Source organism: Taudactylus pleione, unplaced genomic scaffold (genome assembly GCF_031769625.1).
Source record: "Taudactylus pleione unplaced genomic scaffold, aTauple2 ptg001010l, whole genome shotgun sequence".
NCBI lineage: Eukaryota > Metazoa > Chordata > Amphibia > Anura > Myobatrachidae > Taudactylus > Taudactylus pleione.
This window is the reverse complement of record NW_028285411.1, coordinates 51601-66240: the sequence shown is the minus strand read 5'-3', so window position 1 is coordinate 66240 and position 14640 is coordinate 51601. Positions and strand designations below refer to the sequence as shown.

Sequence of the window (14640 nt, the reverse complement as noted above, 5' to 3'; positions counted from 1 at the left end):
AGGGGCGGGGCAGACAGTAGCCATAGCTACACGGAGATGACTGGGGCGGGGCGTGGTTATCTTGAGGGGGCGTGTCTTTGTCGGCAACATCCGGGTCACAGTCCGTTAACATCAAGAAGAGGCAGCAGGTGATGGTATTTATTATTATTATACAGGGGGAGCAGACTGTGGTGCCTCATTATTATCATACAGGTATGTCAGACACCAGTGTTCTATATAATACAGGTGTAACAGACCCTGGTGTCACTATATTACAGTTGAAGCAACCTCTAGTGCTGCACTATGTTTATACAGATGGTTCAGACCACAGTTTTAGTATTATATACTTTTGGAGCAGAACCTTTTGTTACTGATATACAGCTGGAGCAGACTCTGGTGCTGCATTACCATTATACAGGTGGAGCAGACCCCAGTGTTGGTATAATACAGGTGGAGCAGAACTTTTCGTTACTGATATACAGCTGGAGCAGACTCTGGTGCTGCATTACCATTATACAGATAGAGCAGACCCCAGTGTTGGTATGATACAGGTGGAGCAAAACTTTTTGATACTGATATACAGCTGGAGCAGACTCTGGTGCTGCATTATCATTATACAGGTAACAACAGAAGTAGGTAGTTCTCTCTATATTTTGGGGCACCCACCCTACTAATAATAAAGTGTAACCTGTAATAGTGTCAGTAAGAAATGACCGAGGTGTTATCCATATAGCGCAATAAGTCAGGAAATACACAGAATGTAACAGAAAGAGGATATAAAGCCTGGTCTAACCAGGGCCAATAACCCCTCAGCACTGACCAGCTGTGTGATGGGAGAGGTATATACTGATTATCTGTATCATTTATGGTCAGACAAATACATCATCACTCAGTGCTCAGAGGTATGGGGAATATATATATATAATCACAGTAAGTGTAATGGTGCATACACACGATCAGATTTTTTCTTCAGATATGGACGATAACGATTTAAAAATCGTTCAGTCGTTCATATCTGAAGGAAAATCGTTCATATCTGACATGCCTGAACGATGGACGATCAACGATGCGCGTTCCCGTTTGTCAGATAACGATATCTGACATCTGATGGGTTTGCAGTCAGACTTGGACGATTCCATTCATTTTAATGCAGTCAAAAATCGTTCAATCGTTCAAATCGTTCAAAACTTTGGTCAAATCGATCAAATCGTTTAGTCGTTCAGTCGTTCATCTAACAAATCTGACAAGTCTGACAAATCTGACCGTGTGTACGCTCCATTAGGAGGGAGATTCTCTCTGTATAATAAAGCGGTGACCACCTGAATAATATGCTATTGTCTGACATATCCAAGTGCTCATATGTGACATGGTGCATTCACATGTAACATACATAGAGTAATCTCATCTCTCTGAAATGGTGCATTCACATGTAACATACATAGAATAATCCCATATATCTGACACGGTGCATTCACATGTAACATACATAGAGTAATCACATATATCTGACATGGTGCATTCACATGTAACATACATAGAGTAATCTCATCTCTCTGAAATGGTGCATTCACATGTAACATACATAGAATAATCCCATATATCTGACATGATGCAGTCACGTGTAACATACATAGAATAATCCCATATATCTGACATGGTGCATTCACATGTAACATACATAGAATAATCCCATATATCTGACATGGTGCATTCACATGTAACATACATAGAGTAATCTCATCTCTCTGAAATGGTGCATTCACATGTAACATACATAGAGTAATCTCATCTCTCTGAAATGGTGCATTCACATGTAACATACATAGAATAATCCCATATATCTGACATGATGCAGTCACGTGTAACATACATAGAATAATCCCATATATCAGACATGGTGCTGTCACATGTAACATCCGAGTAATCCCATATATCTGACATGGTGCATTCACATGTAACATACATAGAATAATCCCATATATCTGACATGGTGCAGTCACATGTAACATACATAGAGTAATCCCATATAACTGACATGGTGCATTCACATGTAACATACATAGAATAAACTCATATATCAGACATGGTGCATTCACATGTAACATACATAGAGTAAGATCATATATCAGACATGGTGCTGTCACATGTAACATACATAGAATAATCCCATATATCTGACATGGTGCAGTCATATGTAACATACATAGAATAATCTCATATATCTGACATGGTGCAGTCACATGTAACATACATAGAATAAGATCATATATCAGACATGGTGCTGTCACATGTAACATACATAGAATAATCCCATATATCTGACATGGTGCAGTCATATGTAACATACCAGAGTAATCACATATATCTGACATGGTGCATTCACATGTAACATACATAGAGTAATCTCATCTCTCTGAAATGGTGCATTCACATGTAACATACATAGAATAATCCCATATATCTGACACGGTGCATTCACATGTAACATACATAGAGTAATCACATATATCTGACATGGTGCATTCACATGTAACATACATAGAGTAATCTCATCTCTCTGAAATGGTGCATTCACATGTAACATACATAGAATAATCCCATATATCTGACATGATGCAGTCACGTGTAACATACATAGAATAATCCCATATATCTGACATGGTGCATTCACATGTAACATACATAGAATAATCCCATATATCTGACATGGTGCATTCACATGTAACATACATAGAATAATCCCATATATCAGACATGGTGCTGTCACATGTAACATCCGAGTAATCCCATATATCTGACATGGTGCATTCACATGTAACATACATAGAATAATCCCATATATCTGACATGGTGCAGTCACATGTAACATACATAGAGTAATCCCATATAACTGACATGGTGCATTCACATGTAACATACATAGAATAAACTCATATATCAGACATGGTGCATTCACATGTAACATACATAGAGTAAGATCATATATCAGACATGGTGCTGTCACATGTAACATACATAGAATAATCCCATATATCTGACATGGTGCAGTCATATGTAACATACATAGAATAATCTCATATATCTGACATGGTGCAGTCACATGTAACATACATAGAATAATCCCATATATCTGACATGGTGCAGTCATATGTAACATACATAGAATAATCTCATATATCTGACATGGTGCTATCACATGTAACATGCATAGAGTAATCCCATATATCTGAGTAGGCAGCAATATAATATATCAATTTTCAATATAATACAAAGTATATGGACTTTCCCAGGTGTCCTTGTGGGATAATGTACTTATAACTGGATATAGTATAGGACACATGGGTTAGATCCTAAATGTAAATATAAGCAATCTGCAAAGATACCCAGACATTACTGCATCATAGCGTCTAGTTATACAGCATTGCAGGTTACCACGGTGACATATAGCATCTAGTTATACAGCATTGCAGGTTACCACGGTGACATATAGCATCTAGTTATACAGCATTGCAGGTTACCACGGTGACATATAGCATCTAGTTATACAGCATTGCAGGTTACCACGGTGACATATAGCATCTAGTTATACAGCATTGCAGGTTACCACGGTGACACATAGTGTCTAGTTATACAGCATTGCAGGTTACCACGGTGACATATAGCGTCTAGTTATACAGCATTGCAGGTTACCACGGTGACATATAGCATCTAGTTATACAGCACTGCAGGTTACCACGGTGACACATAGCATCTAGTTATACAGCATTGCAGGTTACCACGGTGACATATAGGATCTACTTATACAGCATTGCAGGTTACCACGGTGACACATAACATCTAGTTATACAGCGTTGCAGGTTACCACGGTGACATATAGCATCTAGTTATACAGCATTGCAGGTTACCACGGTGACATATAGCATCTAGTTATACAGCATTGCAGGTTACCACGGTGACATATAGCATCTAGTTATACAGTATTGCAGGTTACCACGGTGACATTTGGCATCTAGTTATACAGCATTGCAGGTTACCATGGTGACAAATAGCATCTAGTTATACAGCATTGCAGGTTACCACTGTGACATGTAGCATCTAGTTATACAGCATTGCAGGTTACCACGGTGACATATAGCATCTAGTTATACAGCATTGCAGGTTACCACGGTGACATTTGGCATCTAGTTATACAGTATTGCAGGTTACCACGGTGACATTTGGCATCTAGTTATACAGCATTGCAGGTTACCACGGTGACACATAGCGTCTAGTTATACAGCATTGCAGGTTACCACGGTGACACATAGCGTCTAGTTATACAGCATTGCAGGTTACCACGGTGACATATAGCATCTAGTTATACAGCATTGCAGGTTACCACGGTGACATATAGCATCTAGTTATACAGCATTGCAGGTTACCACGATGACATATAGCATCTAGTTATACAGCATTGCAGGTTACCACGGTGACATATAGCATCTAGTTATACAGCATTGCAGGTTACCACGGTGACATATAGCATCTAGTTATACAGCATTGCAGGTTACCACGGTGACACAGAGCATCTAGTTATACAGCATTGCAGGTTACCATGGTGACATATAGCATCTAGTTATACAGCATTGCAGGTTACCACGGTGACATATAGCATCTAGTTATACAGCATTGCAGGTTACCACGGTGACATATAGCATCTAGTTATACAGCATTGCAGGTTACCACGGTGACACATAGCATCTAGTTATACAGCATTGCCGGTTACCACGGTGACCTATAGCATCTAGTTATACAGCATTGCCGGTTACCACGGTGACCTATAGCATCTAGTTATACAGCATTGCAGGTTACCACGGTGACATATAACATCTAGTTATACAGCATTGCAGGTTACCACGGTGACATATAGCATCTAGTTATACAGCATTGCAGGTTACCACGGAGACATCTAGCATCTAGTTATACAGCATTGCAGGTTACCACGGTGACACATAGCATCTAGTTATACAGCATTGCAGGTTACCACGGTGACACATAGCATCTAGTTATACAGCATTGCAGGTTACCACGGTGACATATAGCATCTAGTTATACAGCATTGCAGGTTACCACGGTGACATATAGCATCTAGTTATACAGCATTGCAGGTTACCACGGTGACACATAGCATCTAGTTATACAGCATTGCAGGTTACCACGGTGACACATAGCATCTAGTTATACAGCATTGCAGGTTACCCCGGTGACACATAACATCTAGTTATACAGCATTGCAGGTTACCACGGTGACACATAACATCTAGTTATACAGCATTGCAGGTTACCATGGTGACACATAGCATCTAGTTATACAGCATTGCAGGTTACCACGGTGACATATAGCATCTAGTTATACAGCATTGCAGGTTACCATGGTGACATATAGCATCTAGTTATACAGCATTGCAGGTTACCACGGAGACACATAGCATCTAGTTATACAGCATTGCAGGTTACCACGGTGACACATAACATCTAGTTAGACAGCATTGCAGGTTACCACGGTGACACATAGCATCTAGTTAGACAGCATTGCAGGTTACCACGGTGACACATAGCATCTAGTTATACAGCATTGCAGGTTACCACGGTGACCTATAGCACCTAGTTATACAGCATTGCAGGTTACCACGGTGACACATAGCACCTAGTTATACAGCATTGCAGGTTACCACGGTGACACATAGCATCTAGTTATACAGCATTGCAGGTTACCACGGTGACACATAGCATCTAGTTACACAGCATTGCAGGTTACCCCGGTGACACATAGCATCTAGTTATACAGCATTGCAGGTTACCATGGTGACACATAGCATCTAGTTATACAGCATTGCAGGTTACCACGGTGACACATAGCATCTAGTTATACAGCATTGCAGGTTACCACGGTGACACATAGCATCTAGTTATACAGCATTGCAGGTTACCACGGTGACCTATAGCATCTAGTTATACAGCATTGCAGGTTACCACGGTGACATATAGCATCTAGTTATACAGCATTGCAGGTTACCACGGTGACATATAGCATCTAGTTATACAGCATTGCAGGTTACCACGGTGACACATAGCATCTAGTTACACAGCATTGCAGGTTACCACGGTGACATATAGCATCTAGTTATACAGCATTGCAGGTTACCACGGTGACATATAGCATCTAGTTATACAGCATTGCAGGTTACCACGGTGACATATAGCATCTAGTTATACAGCATTGCAGGTTACCACGGTGACACATAGCATCTAGTTATACAGCATTGCAGGTTACCATGGTGACATATAGCATCTAGTTATACAGCATTGCAGGTTACCACGGTGATATATAGCATCTAGTTATACAGCATTGCAGGTTACCATGGTGACATATAGCATCTAGTTACACAGCATTGCAGGTTACCTCGGTGACATATAGCATCTAGTTATACAGCATTGTAGGTTACCACGGTGACACATAGCATCTAGTTATGCGGCATTGCAGGTTACCACGGTGACATGTAGCATCTAGTTATACAGCATCTCAGGTTACCACGGTGACATACAGTTTAGCATCTAGATTTCTACTGCAGGGTCCATAGGGCTCCACAGGAGACCTTGGGGTATAGGCGATGATGTCAGTCTCTGGCACCTCAACAGTTAAACTTGTGCTCCCAGGATGCACCGGGCCCCTCTCCTATACCCCGCCCCCAAGCCAAGGCACCTCAGTTTCGTAGGTGCTCGGCATGGAGTCGGGTCACTTCAAGAGGGGCTGCGTTGACAGCCTTAGAAAACTTTTAAAACTTAAAAAGTAGTTGGCAGGGGCAGTCCAGCGGACGCCCATGCTGCCACTCCGACACCCCGCCAGCGCTGAGACGTGTGGCATGGCACCAGAGATTGCAGAGGGTGTCTGGGGGTTTTGGCTAGCAAAAATCCGCAGATGCCCAGGACTGTGGCTGGACTTCACGGGGGACGTTAAGGTAAGCAGCGGGCGCCCGCTGACATCACAGTCCTGTAGGCTTCCCAGGTGGGGGTCCTGTGGAAGCGGCTGCGCGTGTTAACAGGCATTGTGCCTGCTCAGACACTATACCATCAGGGATAACGGGCCACAGTGTGCAGACATTGTCGGCATCCCGGGGGTTAATAGCATGCCAGGGGAGCGGGTCTTCCCTGTACTGCACAGCCGGCCCCTCCCCCGCTGCACTGCGCGCCTTTCCACTGCGGTCTGGCGATTGCAGGCAGCTCTCCTCCCTCAGACACGCCCCCTATGAGACCGGCAGCCATTTTATATGTGCAGAAGCGCTGGTCTCACCTGGAGTTCCGGCCCCTGGGCCCCCCTACATACCTCTCCTCTAAGCAGGTCAGTGTATGTAGCACTATTCCTACTAGACACAAGGTCTAGCTAGTTGTGATAGTGCAGTATAGTGCAGGAATTTCCTGGCATTGTATGTGTCTGCTAGCGCTGTCTGCCTGTATTTCTCTGTCAGCCATTTTAGCTATTTCCTGTATTTCTCTGTCAGCCATTTTATCTCTCCTTGTACTGTCACTAGCCCCTGCGGTGACAATGCTGCTCAGGGGTTAATTCGCTTCACAGTTCAAACGATTATTGCCCTGAGGAGTGTGACACATATATTTATAATGTCTGCCAGTGATTCTGGTCAGGCTGATATTCCCCTCACACAGTCCTGCAACCGGTGTTTAGCTGGAATAAGAGAGGGAGAGATTATTGTGGGAGGACTGTGTACCCTGTGTACCAGGAATGCAGGATTACCTGCTGGGCCCAGCTCTTCTCAAGAGCCTCCATGGGCTTGTTTTGCACAAGCACTAATTACCCTGATGGGTCGGCTTGCTGCACCAGTGACCCCACCATTGTGGTACACTCCGCAGCTTGCTATGCCTTCAGCGTCACAGGGGACCCCCAGACAATTGTCTGTGGCTCATAGTATGCCTTTACAACCTACTCCCTACCAAACACAGTCGGAGCCTGTGTGGGTTAATACACTCTCCAGTACGGTGCAAAACCTGACGGAGGTGTTACAGGGGGAGCCTTTCCAACGTTCTGTTAGGAAATAGATACTGGCCCTCATTCAGAGTCGATCGCTAGATACAAGCGGTCGCTCTGAATGAGGGCGGCCGCTTGTGGTGTGAATTGCGGCCTCCTGGTCGCTAGCTAAGCTGTGGGTTAGACCATCGCGACCATCGGGGCTTGCGACGAGACCCTAAGGTTGGGTCTCGGCAAGCGCAAGCCCCAGGGAGCTTCCTGCTCGATTACTCCCCACTGACATCATTGCTGATGTCAGTGGTACCGCCCCCAAACGGCAAGCGTTCCGTTCTCTCATACAGCAGCACTGGGGGTCTCTGTACCTATAGTATATACCAGTGAGGGGAGGCCGGGGATATACAACCTTAATGGGACTTTATACAGTAACACCAGGGGATGTGTCTGGGTGATGACTGGAGAGGTGACTGCTGGGAATGGGACATTATACAGTAACACCAGGGGATGTGTCTGGGTGATGACTGGAGAGGTCACTGCTGGGAATGGGACATTATACAGTAACACCAGGGGATGTGTCTGGGTGATGACTGGAGAGGTGACTGCTGGGAATGGGACATTATACAGTAACACCAGGGGATGTGTCTGGGTCATGACTGTATCATTGTGTGTGTCAGGTTACTATAAGGTGTCAGGATGTCACTGTCTATGTCTCCATGCAGGAGGGGGAGTATATAGAGGAACACAGGGTCTGTACAAGGACGTGATGATGGAGAAACACTGGCCCCTCACATCACTGGGTAAGAGGAGAATGTGATTTATTGTACAGGGGAGAGCAGGTGTGGAGGCCCCAATACACACACATCATGTGATAATCATATATATACAATGTACTCAGTCACCTTTGTGTTTCCTACAGATGAACCCAGTAACAGAAATACCCAAGAGAGATGTCCCCGTCCTCTTTATTCACAGGATTGTACAGAGGATAATCACTGGACCCCAAAGGAGCATCGGGTAATATAGGCTCTTCCCAATGACCACAAAAACCAAAGTGACTTTTCATTAATTGACCTGTATTTATTAATTATTCTTCATCTAATCGAATTTTTTAACATGCTGATATTATACTATATATGCTTAAATAATGGACTCCGACATTACTAAGGTATTATTTTATTGTTTTCTGTGAAATTAAGAATGAAGAACTAACAGAGACAGAAGATATAGAGAGAGAAGAAAAGACGTATATGACAGAAATTAAAGTAGAAGATATAGAGGGAGAAGAAGAGACGCATGTGACTTATATGAAGGCAGAAGATATAGAGGGAGAAGAAGAGATGTATGTGACTGATATGAAGGCAGAAGATATAGAGGGAGAAGAAGAGATGTATGTGACTTATATGAAGGCAGAAGATATAGAGGGAGAAGAAGAGATGTATGTGACTGATATGAAGGCAGAAGATACAGAGGGAGCAGAAGAGACGTATGTGACTGATATGAAGGCAGAAGATACAGAGGGAGCAGAAGAGACGTATGTGACTGATATGAAGGCAGAAAATATAGAGGGAGAAGAGACATATGTGACTGATATTAAGACAGAATATATGGAGGGAGAAGAACAGTATGTGAATGATATGAAGGTAGAAGATATAAATGGAGAAAAAGAGACGTATGTGACTGATTTTAAGACAGAAGCTAAAGAGGGAGAAGAGATAAATGTGTGTGGTGATAATAAAGCAGAACATACAGAGGGAGGAGAGATGTATGCAAGAGGTGATCAGCAGTGCAAGGAGGAAGAAATCCCTACAGATCTCAACACAGGTAATCAGCACTTATTTTTTTGCAGAAAAAAGTCACATATTCGCTTTGCTCAGTCACTACAGCAATCTCTTCTACACCTTCCTCTTCCAGTACCAACTAAAGAGGGAAAAGTATCTGAACAGTGAGGAGTCAGGAGCCATCAGCCCCTATTATACTCCTGCTCTCCCCCTCACATCATGTCACTGTGTGTTACCAGTCCAGATATCTGCCAGTGTCCTTCCCACACTCTCTGGTGTATCTCATACATTAGGAGCCATCAGCCGCTATTATACTCCTGCTCTCCCCCTCACATCATGTCACTGTGTGTTACCAGCCCAGAGATCTGACCAGTCTCCTCCCCACACTTTCTGGTGTATCTCATACATCAGGATCCATCAGTCCCTATTATACTCCTGCTCTCCCCCTCACATCATGTCACTGTGTATTACCAGCCCAGAGATCTGATCAGTTCAACCCCACACTCTCTGGTGTATTTCATACATCAGGAGCCATCAGCCCCTATTATACTCCTGCTCTCCTCACATCATGTAACTGTGTGTTACCAGCCGAGAGATCTGACCAGTCTCTTCCCCACACTCTCTGGTGTATCTCATACATCAGGAGTCATCAGCCCCTATTATACTCCTGCTCTCCCCCTCACATCATGTCACTGTGTGTTACCAGCCCAGAGATCTGACCAGTCTCCTTCCCACACTCTCTAGTATATTTCATACATCAGGAGCCATCAACCCCTATTATACTCCTGCTCTCCTCCTCACATCATGTAACTGTGTGTTACCATCCCAGAGATCTGACCAGTCTCCTCCCCACACTCTCTGGTGTATCTCATACATCAGGAGCCATCAGCATCTATTATACTCCTTCTCTCCCCCCTCACATCATGTCACTGTGTATTACCAGCCCAGAGATCTGACCAGTCTCCTCCCCACACTCTCTGGTGTATCTCATACATCAGGAACCATTAGCCCCTATTATACTCCTGCTCTCCCCCTCACATCATATCACTGTGTGTTACCAGCCCAGAGATCTGACCAGTCTCCTCCCCACTCTCTCTGGTGTATCTCATACATTAGGAGCCATCAGCATCTATTATACTCCTGCTCTCTCCCTCACATCATGTCACTGTGTGTTACCAGCCCAGAGATCTGACCAGTCTCCTCCCCACACTCTCTAGTATATTTCATACATCAGGAGCCATCAGCTCCTATTATACTCCTGCTCTCCTCCTCACATCATGTCACTGTGTGTTACCAGCCCAGAGACCTGACCAGTCTCCTCCCCACACTCTCTGGTGTATCTCATACATCAGGAGCCATCAGCCCCTATTATACTCCTGCTCTCCTCCTCACATCATGTGACTATGTGTTACCAGCCCAGAGATCTGACCAGTCTCCTCCCCACACTCTCTGGTGTATCTCATACATCAGTAGAAGGGATGTCAGCATGATCCTAACTGTGTTCAGGGCCGTAAAGGGCTGCGCTGAATCCCAGTGGGGGGCATTGGGTAATCACTCTAGGTGTGGCCATGACCCCTTAGGATTTAAAAAGGAAAAAAATTATTTTTGCAATGCCGCGTAGTGGTGCGCTGTGAGCCCCTCAGCTCTCTGAAAAGCCTGGTGGAGGCGCGATCAGTGTGATCGCCTCCCCCCCCCCCCCCACAGGCAAGAGGCTACTGCTGCTCAGCGTGTGCTGGGCTGGTGTGATGTAAGAGGGAGGGGGCGGGCCCAAGCCAGGCCCCTCCAGCAAGCCCGAGTCTGGGTAATTAGTACCCGGTCCCACCCCTCTGCCCCCATACCTGTGTTCTACCACACGTGAAATTATCCTCTTGAATAATAGCACCTAACTAGTTTATTCTTTAAATGTGTATACTAATACTGCAATACTAAAGCAGAATGAAGTTTACCACACATCCAAAGATTATCTGTCCAACCAGCCAACTAGTTGATTGGTTGGAATGAAAATCTGGTAACGTATGGGAGTAACTGATGATCAGCAATTTGCTCCTAAATGCCAGAAAACAGATGAAAATGGCGTCAGACAAGTTTGTTAAATGTTTGATCTAAACAATTTGTTCAAACATCAGTTTTTGTCCATTTTCCGGCATTTGTGAGCAAATTGCTGATTGTCATTTACTTTCATACCCTACCAGATTTGAATTCCGACCAATCAACTAGTTGGCTGGTTGGACAGATAATCTTTAGATGTGTGGCCAGTTTAAGAGGCGTGACTTTATATTGCATTCTTGTGTAGCAGAGTTAGTGCACTTATGTGATGCTTTTACAAAATGGGCACCAACCCTCCACTGTATTAGAGGGCCGCCAGAATTGTGCCCCCACTTATATACCGTGACCATCATCTAATATTAGAGACTAGTGTAAAACATCAGCAATAAGGCCGCAAGCGGATATCCTATGACTCCACCTTAATAGAGATGCCATCTTCTAGAGGTCTTTGGACTCCAGATATACGTTGTATTACAAAGTATTTACACTGGTATCTAATTTTAGATGATGGTCACAGTGTAGAAGAACTTAGGCTTGTTATTATTGTATATAACCCTGAGGAAGTCATACAGACCACACTGGTGGTCAGGACTAAACGCGTTGTGAAGACTGATGGAGGCTTTTGTCAGTGTCTATTATCTTCAATCTTTTTAGAAAGATTTTTCAGATAAGTGATTCATAGGGCTCGACTCAATTGATCGCAAAGTAAATAGTGCCAGGAGGGAGCTCCCGGCGCTATTCAATTCTGCGCGGTTAGGTTGGGGAATGCCCGTTCTCCCGCCCCTTGTGCCTTAAACAGGGTGTTTAGTCGCGATAACGGCCATTCTCCGACTAAACTTCCCAGCACGATGCGGTTTTCCCGGCACTAAGGGCAGAAAACAGCAACGCACCTAGACTTTTGTCGGATTTCTGCTCGCATCCCAGGAAGGATGAGAGAAGAAATCAGTATCCGGGCTTTGCAGCGCGCTGAATTGAATAGCTTCGGGAACTAATTTCCGATGCTATTCAATTCACGTTGAATTGAATCAAGCTCATATATTTTAATCATAGTACGTTTGGATTTATCTTGTTTTTCCAGTTATATGCGGTGCACTAGAGTGGATATTTTCACCATTTTTGTGAGATGATCATGTGACCTGTTTATTTTTGAGACGGGACCATGTGGTTATTACACATTCCCCTTTGGATGTATTGGTGATTTTATCTGGACAATATTGCACAAATATATAGAGACACACTATTTCACAAATATATAAAGACACACACATATAGTAATGTATGTGAGGCTTTGTCTTTTTGGGACATCGCAAGACAACTGCAGATGGAGTAAGAAGGCGCTAATTAATTATCTTGGAAGAGTAAAGCTTGATTCTCTATAGCCCTGAGGATGTTGTATTATACAATGAAACGCGTAAGGAATAGTGCACATGCTGGAGGGTCCTCTTATTCTGGATGAGGACATGGGTTTCCTGAATCCAGAAAGATCTTTTTTTGCTATTTTGTTCTTTATTATTATTATTGTCCTGCTTCTGCTGTCCTACCATGTGCAAGCAGTGAACGGGAGGAGGAGAGAGCTGGTCATAGGATGGAAACCACAGGAGGAGGAAAGAAGTCACTTCTGGTGCAGGGCGAGTCTAGCTGTGATCACCGATATCCAGGAGCATGGAGGGAAAGACAAAGGGCCTGATTCAGCTGCAGAAGTAGTTGCTATTGCAGCTTCTAACATGGTAGCAGCTGCGATAGTATTATTATGTTAATGCAGTAGTAGGTGTCCATTTCTCCTGCATGCATTACTGATCCAAGCTGCATCCAAGTACACAGCATCGGATCATCGGCGATCACATTCGCTGGCCTTGCTGACCATGGGGTCAGGCAAACCACTCAGCGCAGATGCACAAAAGGGACCTGGCCTCTCCAATCCTCCCCCAACCGTGGTGACACTCCTTAGTATCGGGAAAACAGAGACCGTCGCTGCCCCATAACTGCACATTTGCAGTACGGGTCTGGCGCTTGCGCATATTCCCGACCCTTGGGAATCTGCGATCAGGCTCAAAGTTCCCGATCAGGCTGTGCTATATATGCTGCAGCCCATGGGGCCGGTTGGAGGTCCCACCACTCACTGATCACCCCATGTGTAGGGGCCGGTTGGAGGTCCCACCGCTCACTGCTGGGATCACCCCATGTGTAGCGACATGCGTTTCGCTTAAAACATTTTTTAAAATTTACAATCATTAAAAGTTATTTCTTCCATACAGCTCCACAGGGCGACAATGGGGTGTAGGTGGTACTTGGAGGACCGCGGACACCAACAGCAAAGTTTTTTTCTATAACAGGATGCTCCGGTTCTTCACCCTATGCTCTTCCCAAGGCCTGAAGGCAACTCAATTTCGTTGGTGTCCGGCAGAATCTGGATCACCATTATACAGTGGGGCTGCTATAAGCAGCCCAAGCTTTATTTTTATGATTTTACTTTACTGTAACAGAGCAAGCAGCGTTAGAAAGTCTTCTGGACATCTGTGCTGCTGCTCCATCACCCCTCTGTGGCACTGCAACTCGGTGGGGCACCAGGGGGGACCTGGCTAGTGTGGCCCCTTAGTCCCCAGACTGCAGCTGGGATGCAAGGGGAAAGGAAAGGCTGACAGTCTCACCTCTGGTCTCTGGAGACAGACCGGAGGCACCAATACAGACACAGGTCCGTCCGGGACTCCAATAGACCTCCAGCATCCATTTTCTACTGAAAGCCAACCACAGGTCTCTGGGAACGCTGGATCCAGTCTCTGCCAGCCACTGTGGTCTGCGTAGTTGATTTTAGTGCCCACT

The 14640-nt window shown here is 44.4% G+C and overlaps 1 protein-coding gene across 4 annotated transcripts in view; it reads left to right on the top strand.

Moving 5' to 3' along the window:
• Positions 1-14640, top strand: part of LOC148454306 (uncharacterized) — a 256305-nt gene that overhangs the window by 225528 nt on the left and 16137 nt on the right. The window contains exons 1-4 of one of the 4 annotated variants that reach the window (XM_088461056.1): positions 41-128; positions 8716-8793; positions 8913-9010; positions 9193-9817. The exons of 2 other annotated variants lie outside the window; for them this stretch is intronic. In XM_088461056.1, coding sequence (XP_088317182.1) covers positions 8760-8793; positions 8913-9010; positions 9193-9817 — 757 coding nt within the window. In that variant the 5' untranslated portion in view covers positions 41-128; positions 8716-8759. Of the gene's footprint in view, positions 1-40; positions 193-8715; positions 8794-8912; positions 9011-9192; positions 9818-14640 lie in introns of those variants that run through there. One more of the 4 variants, XM_088461055.1, reaches the window with a different exon arrangement.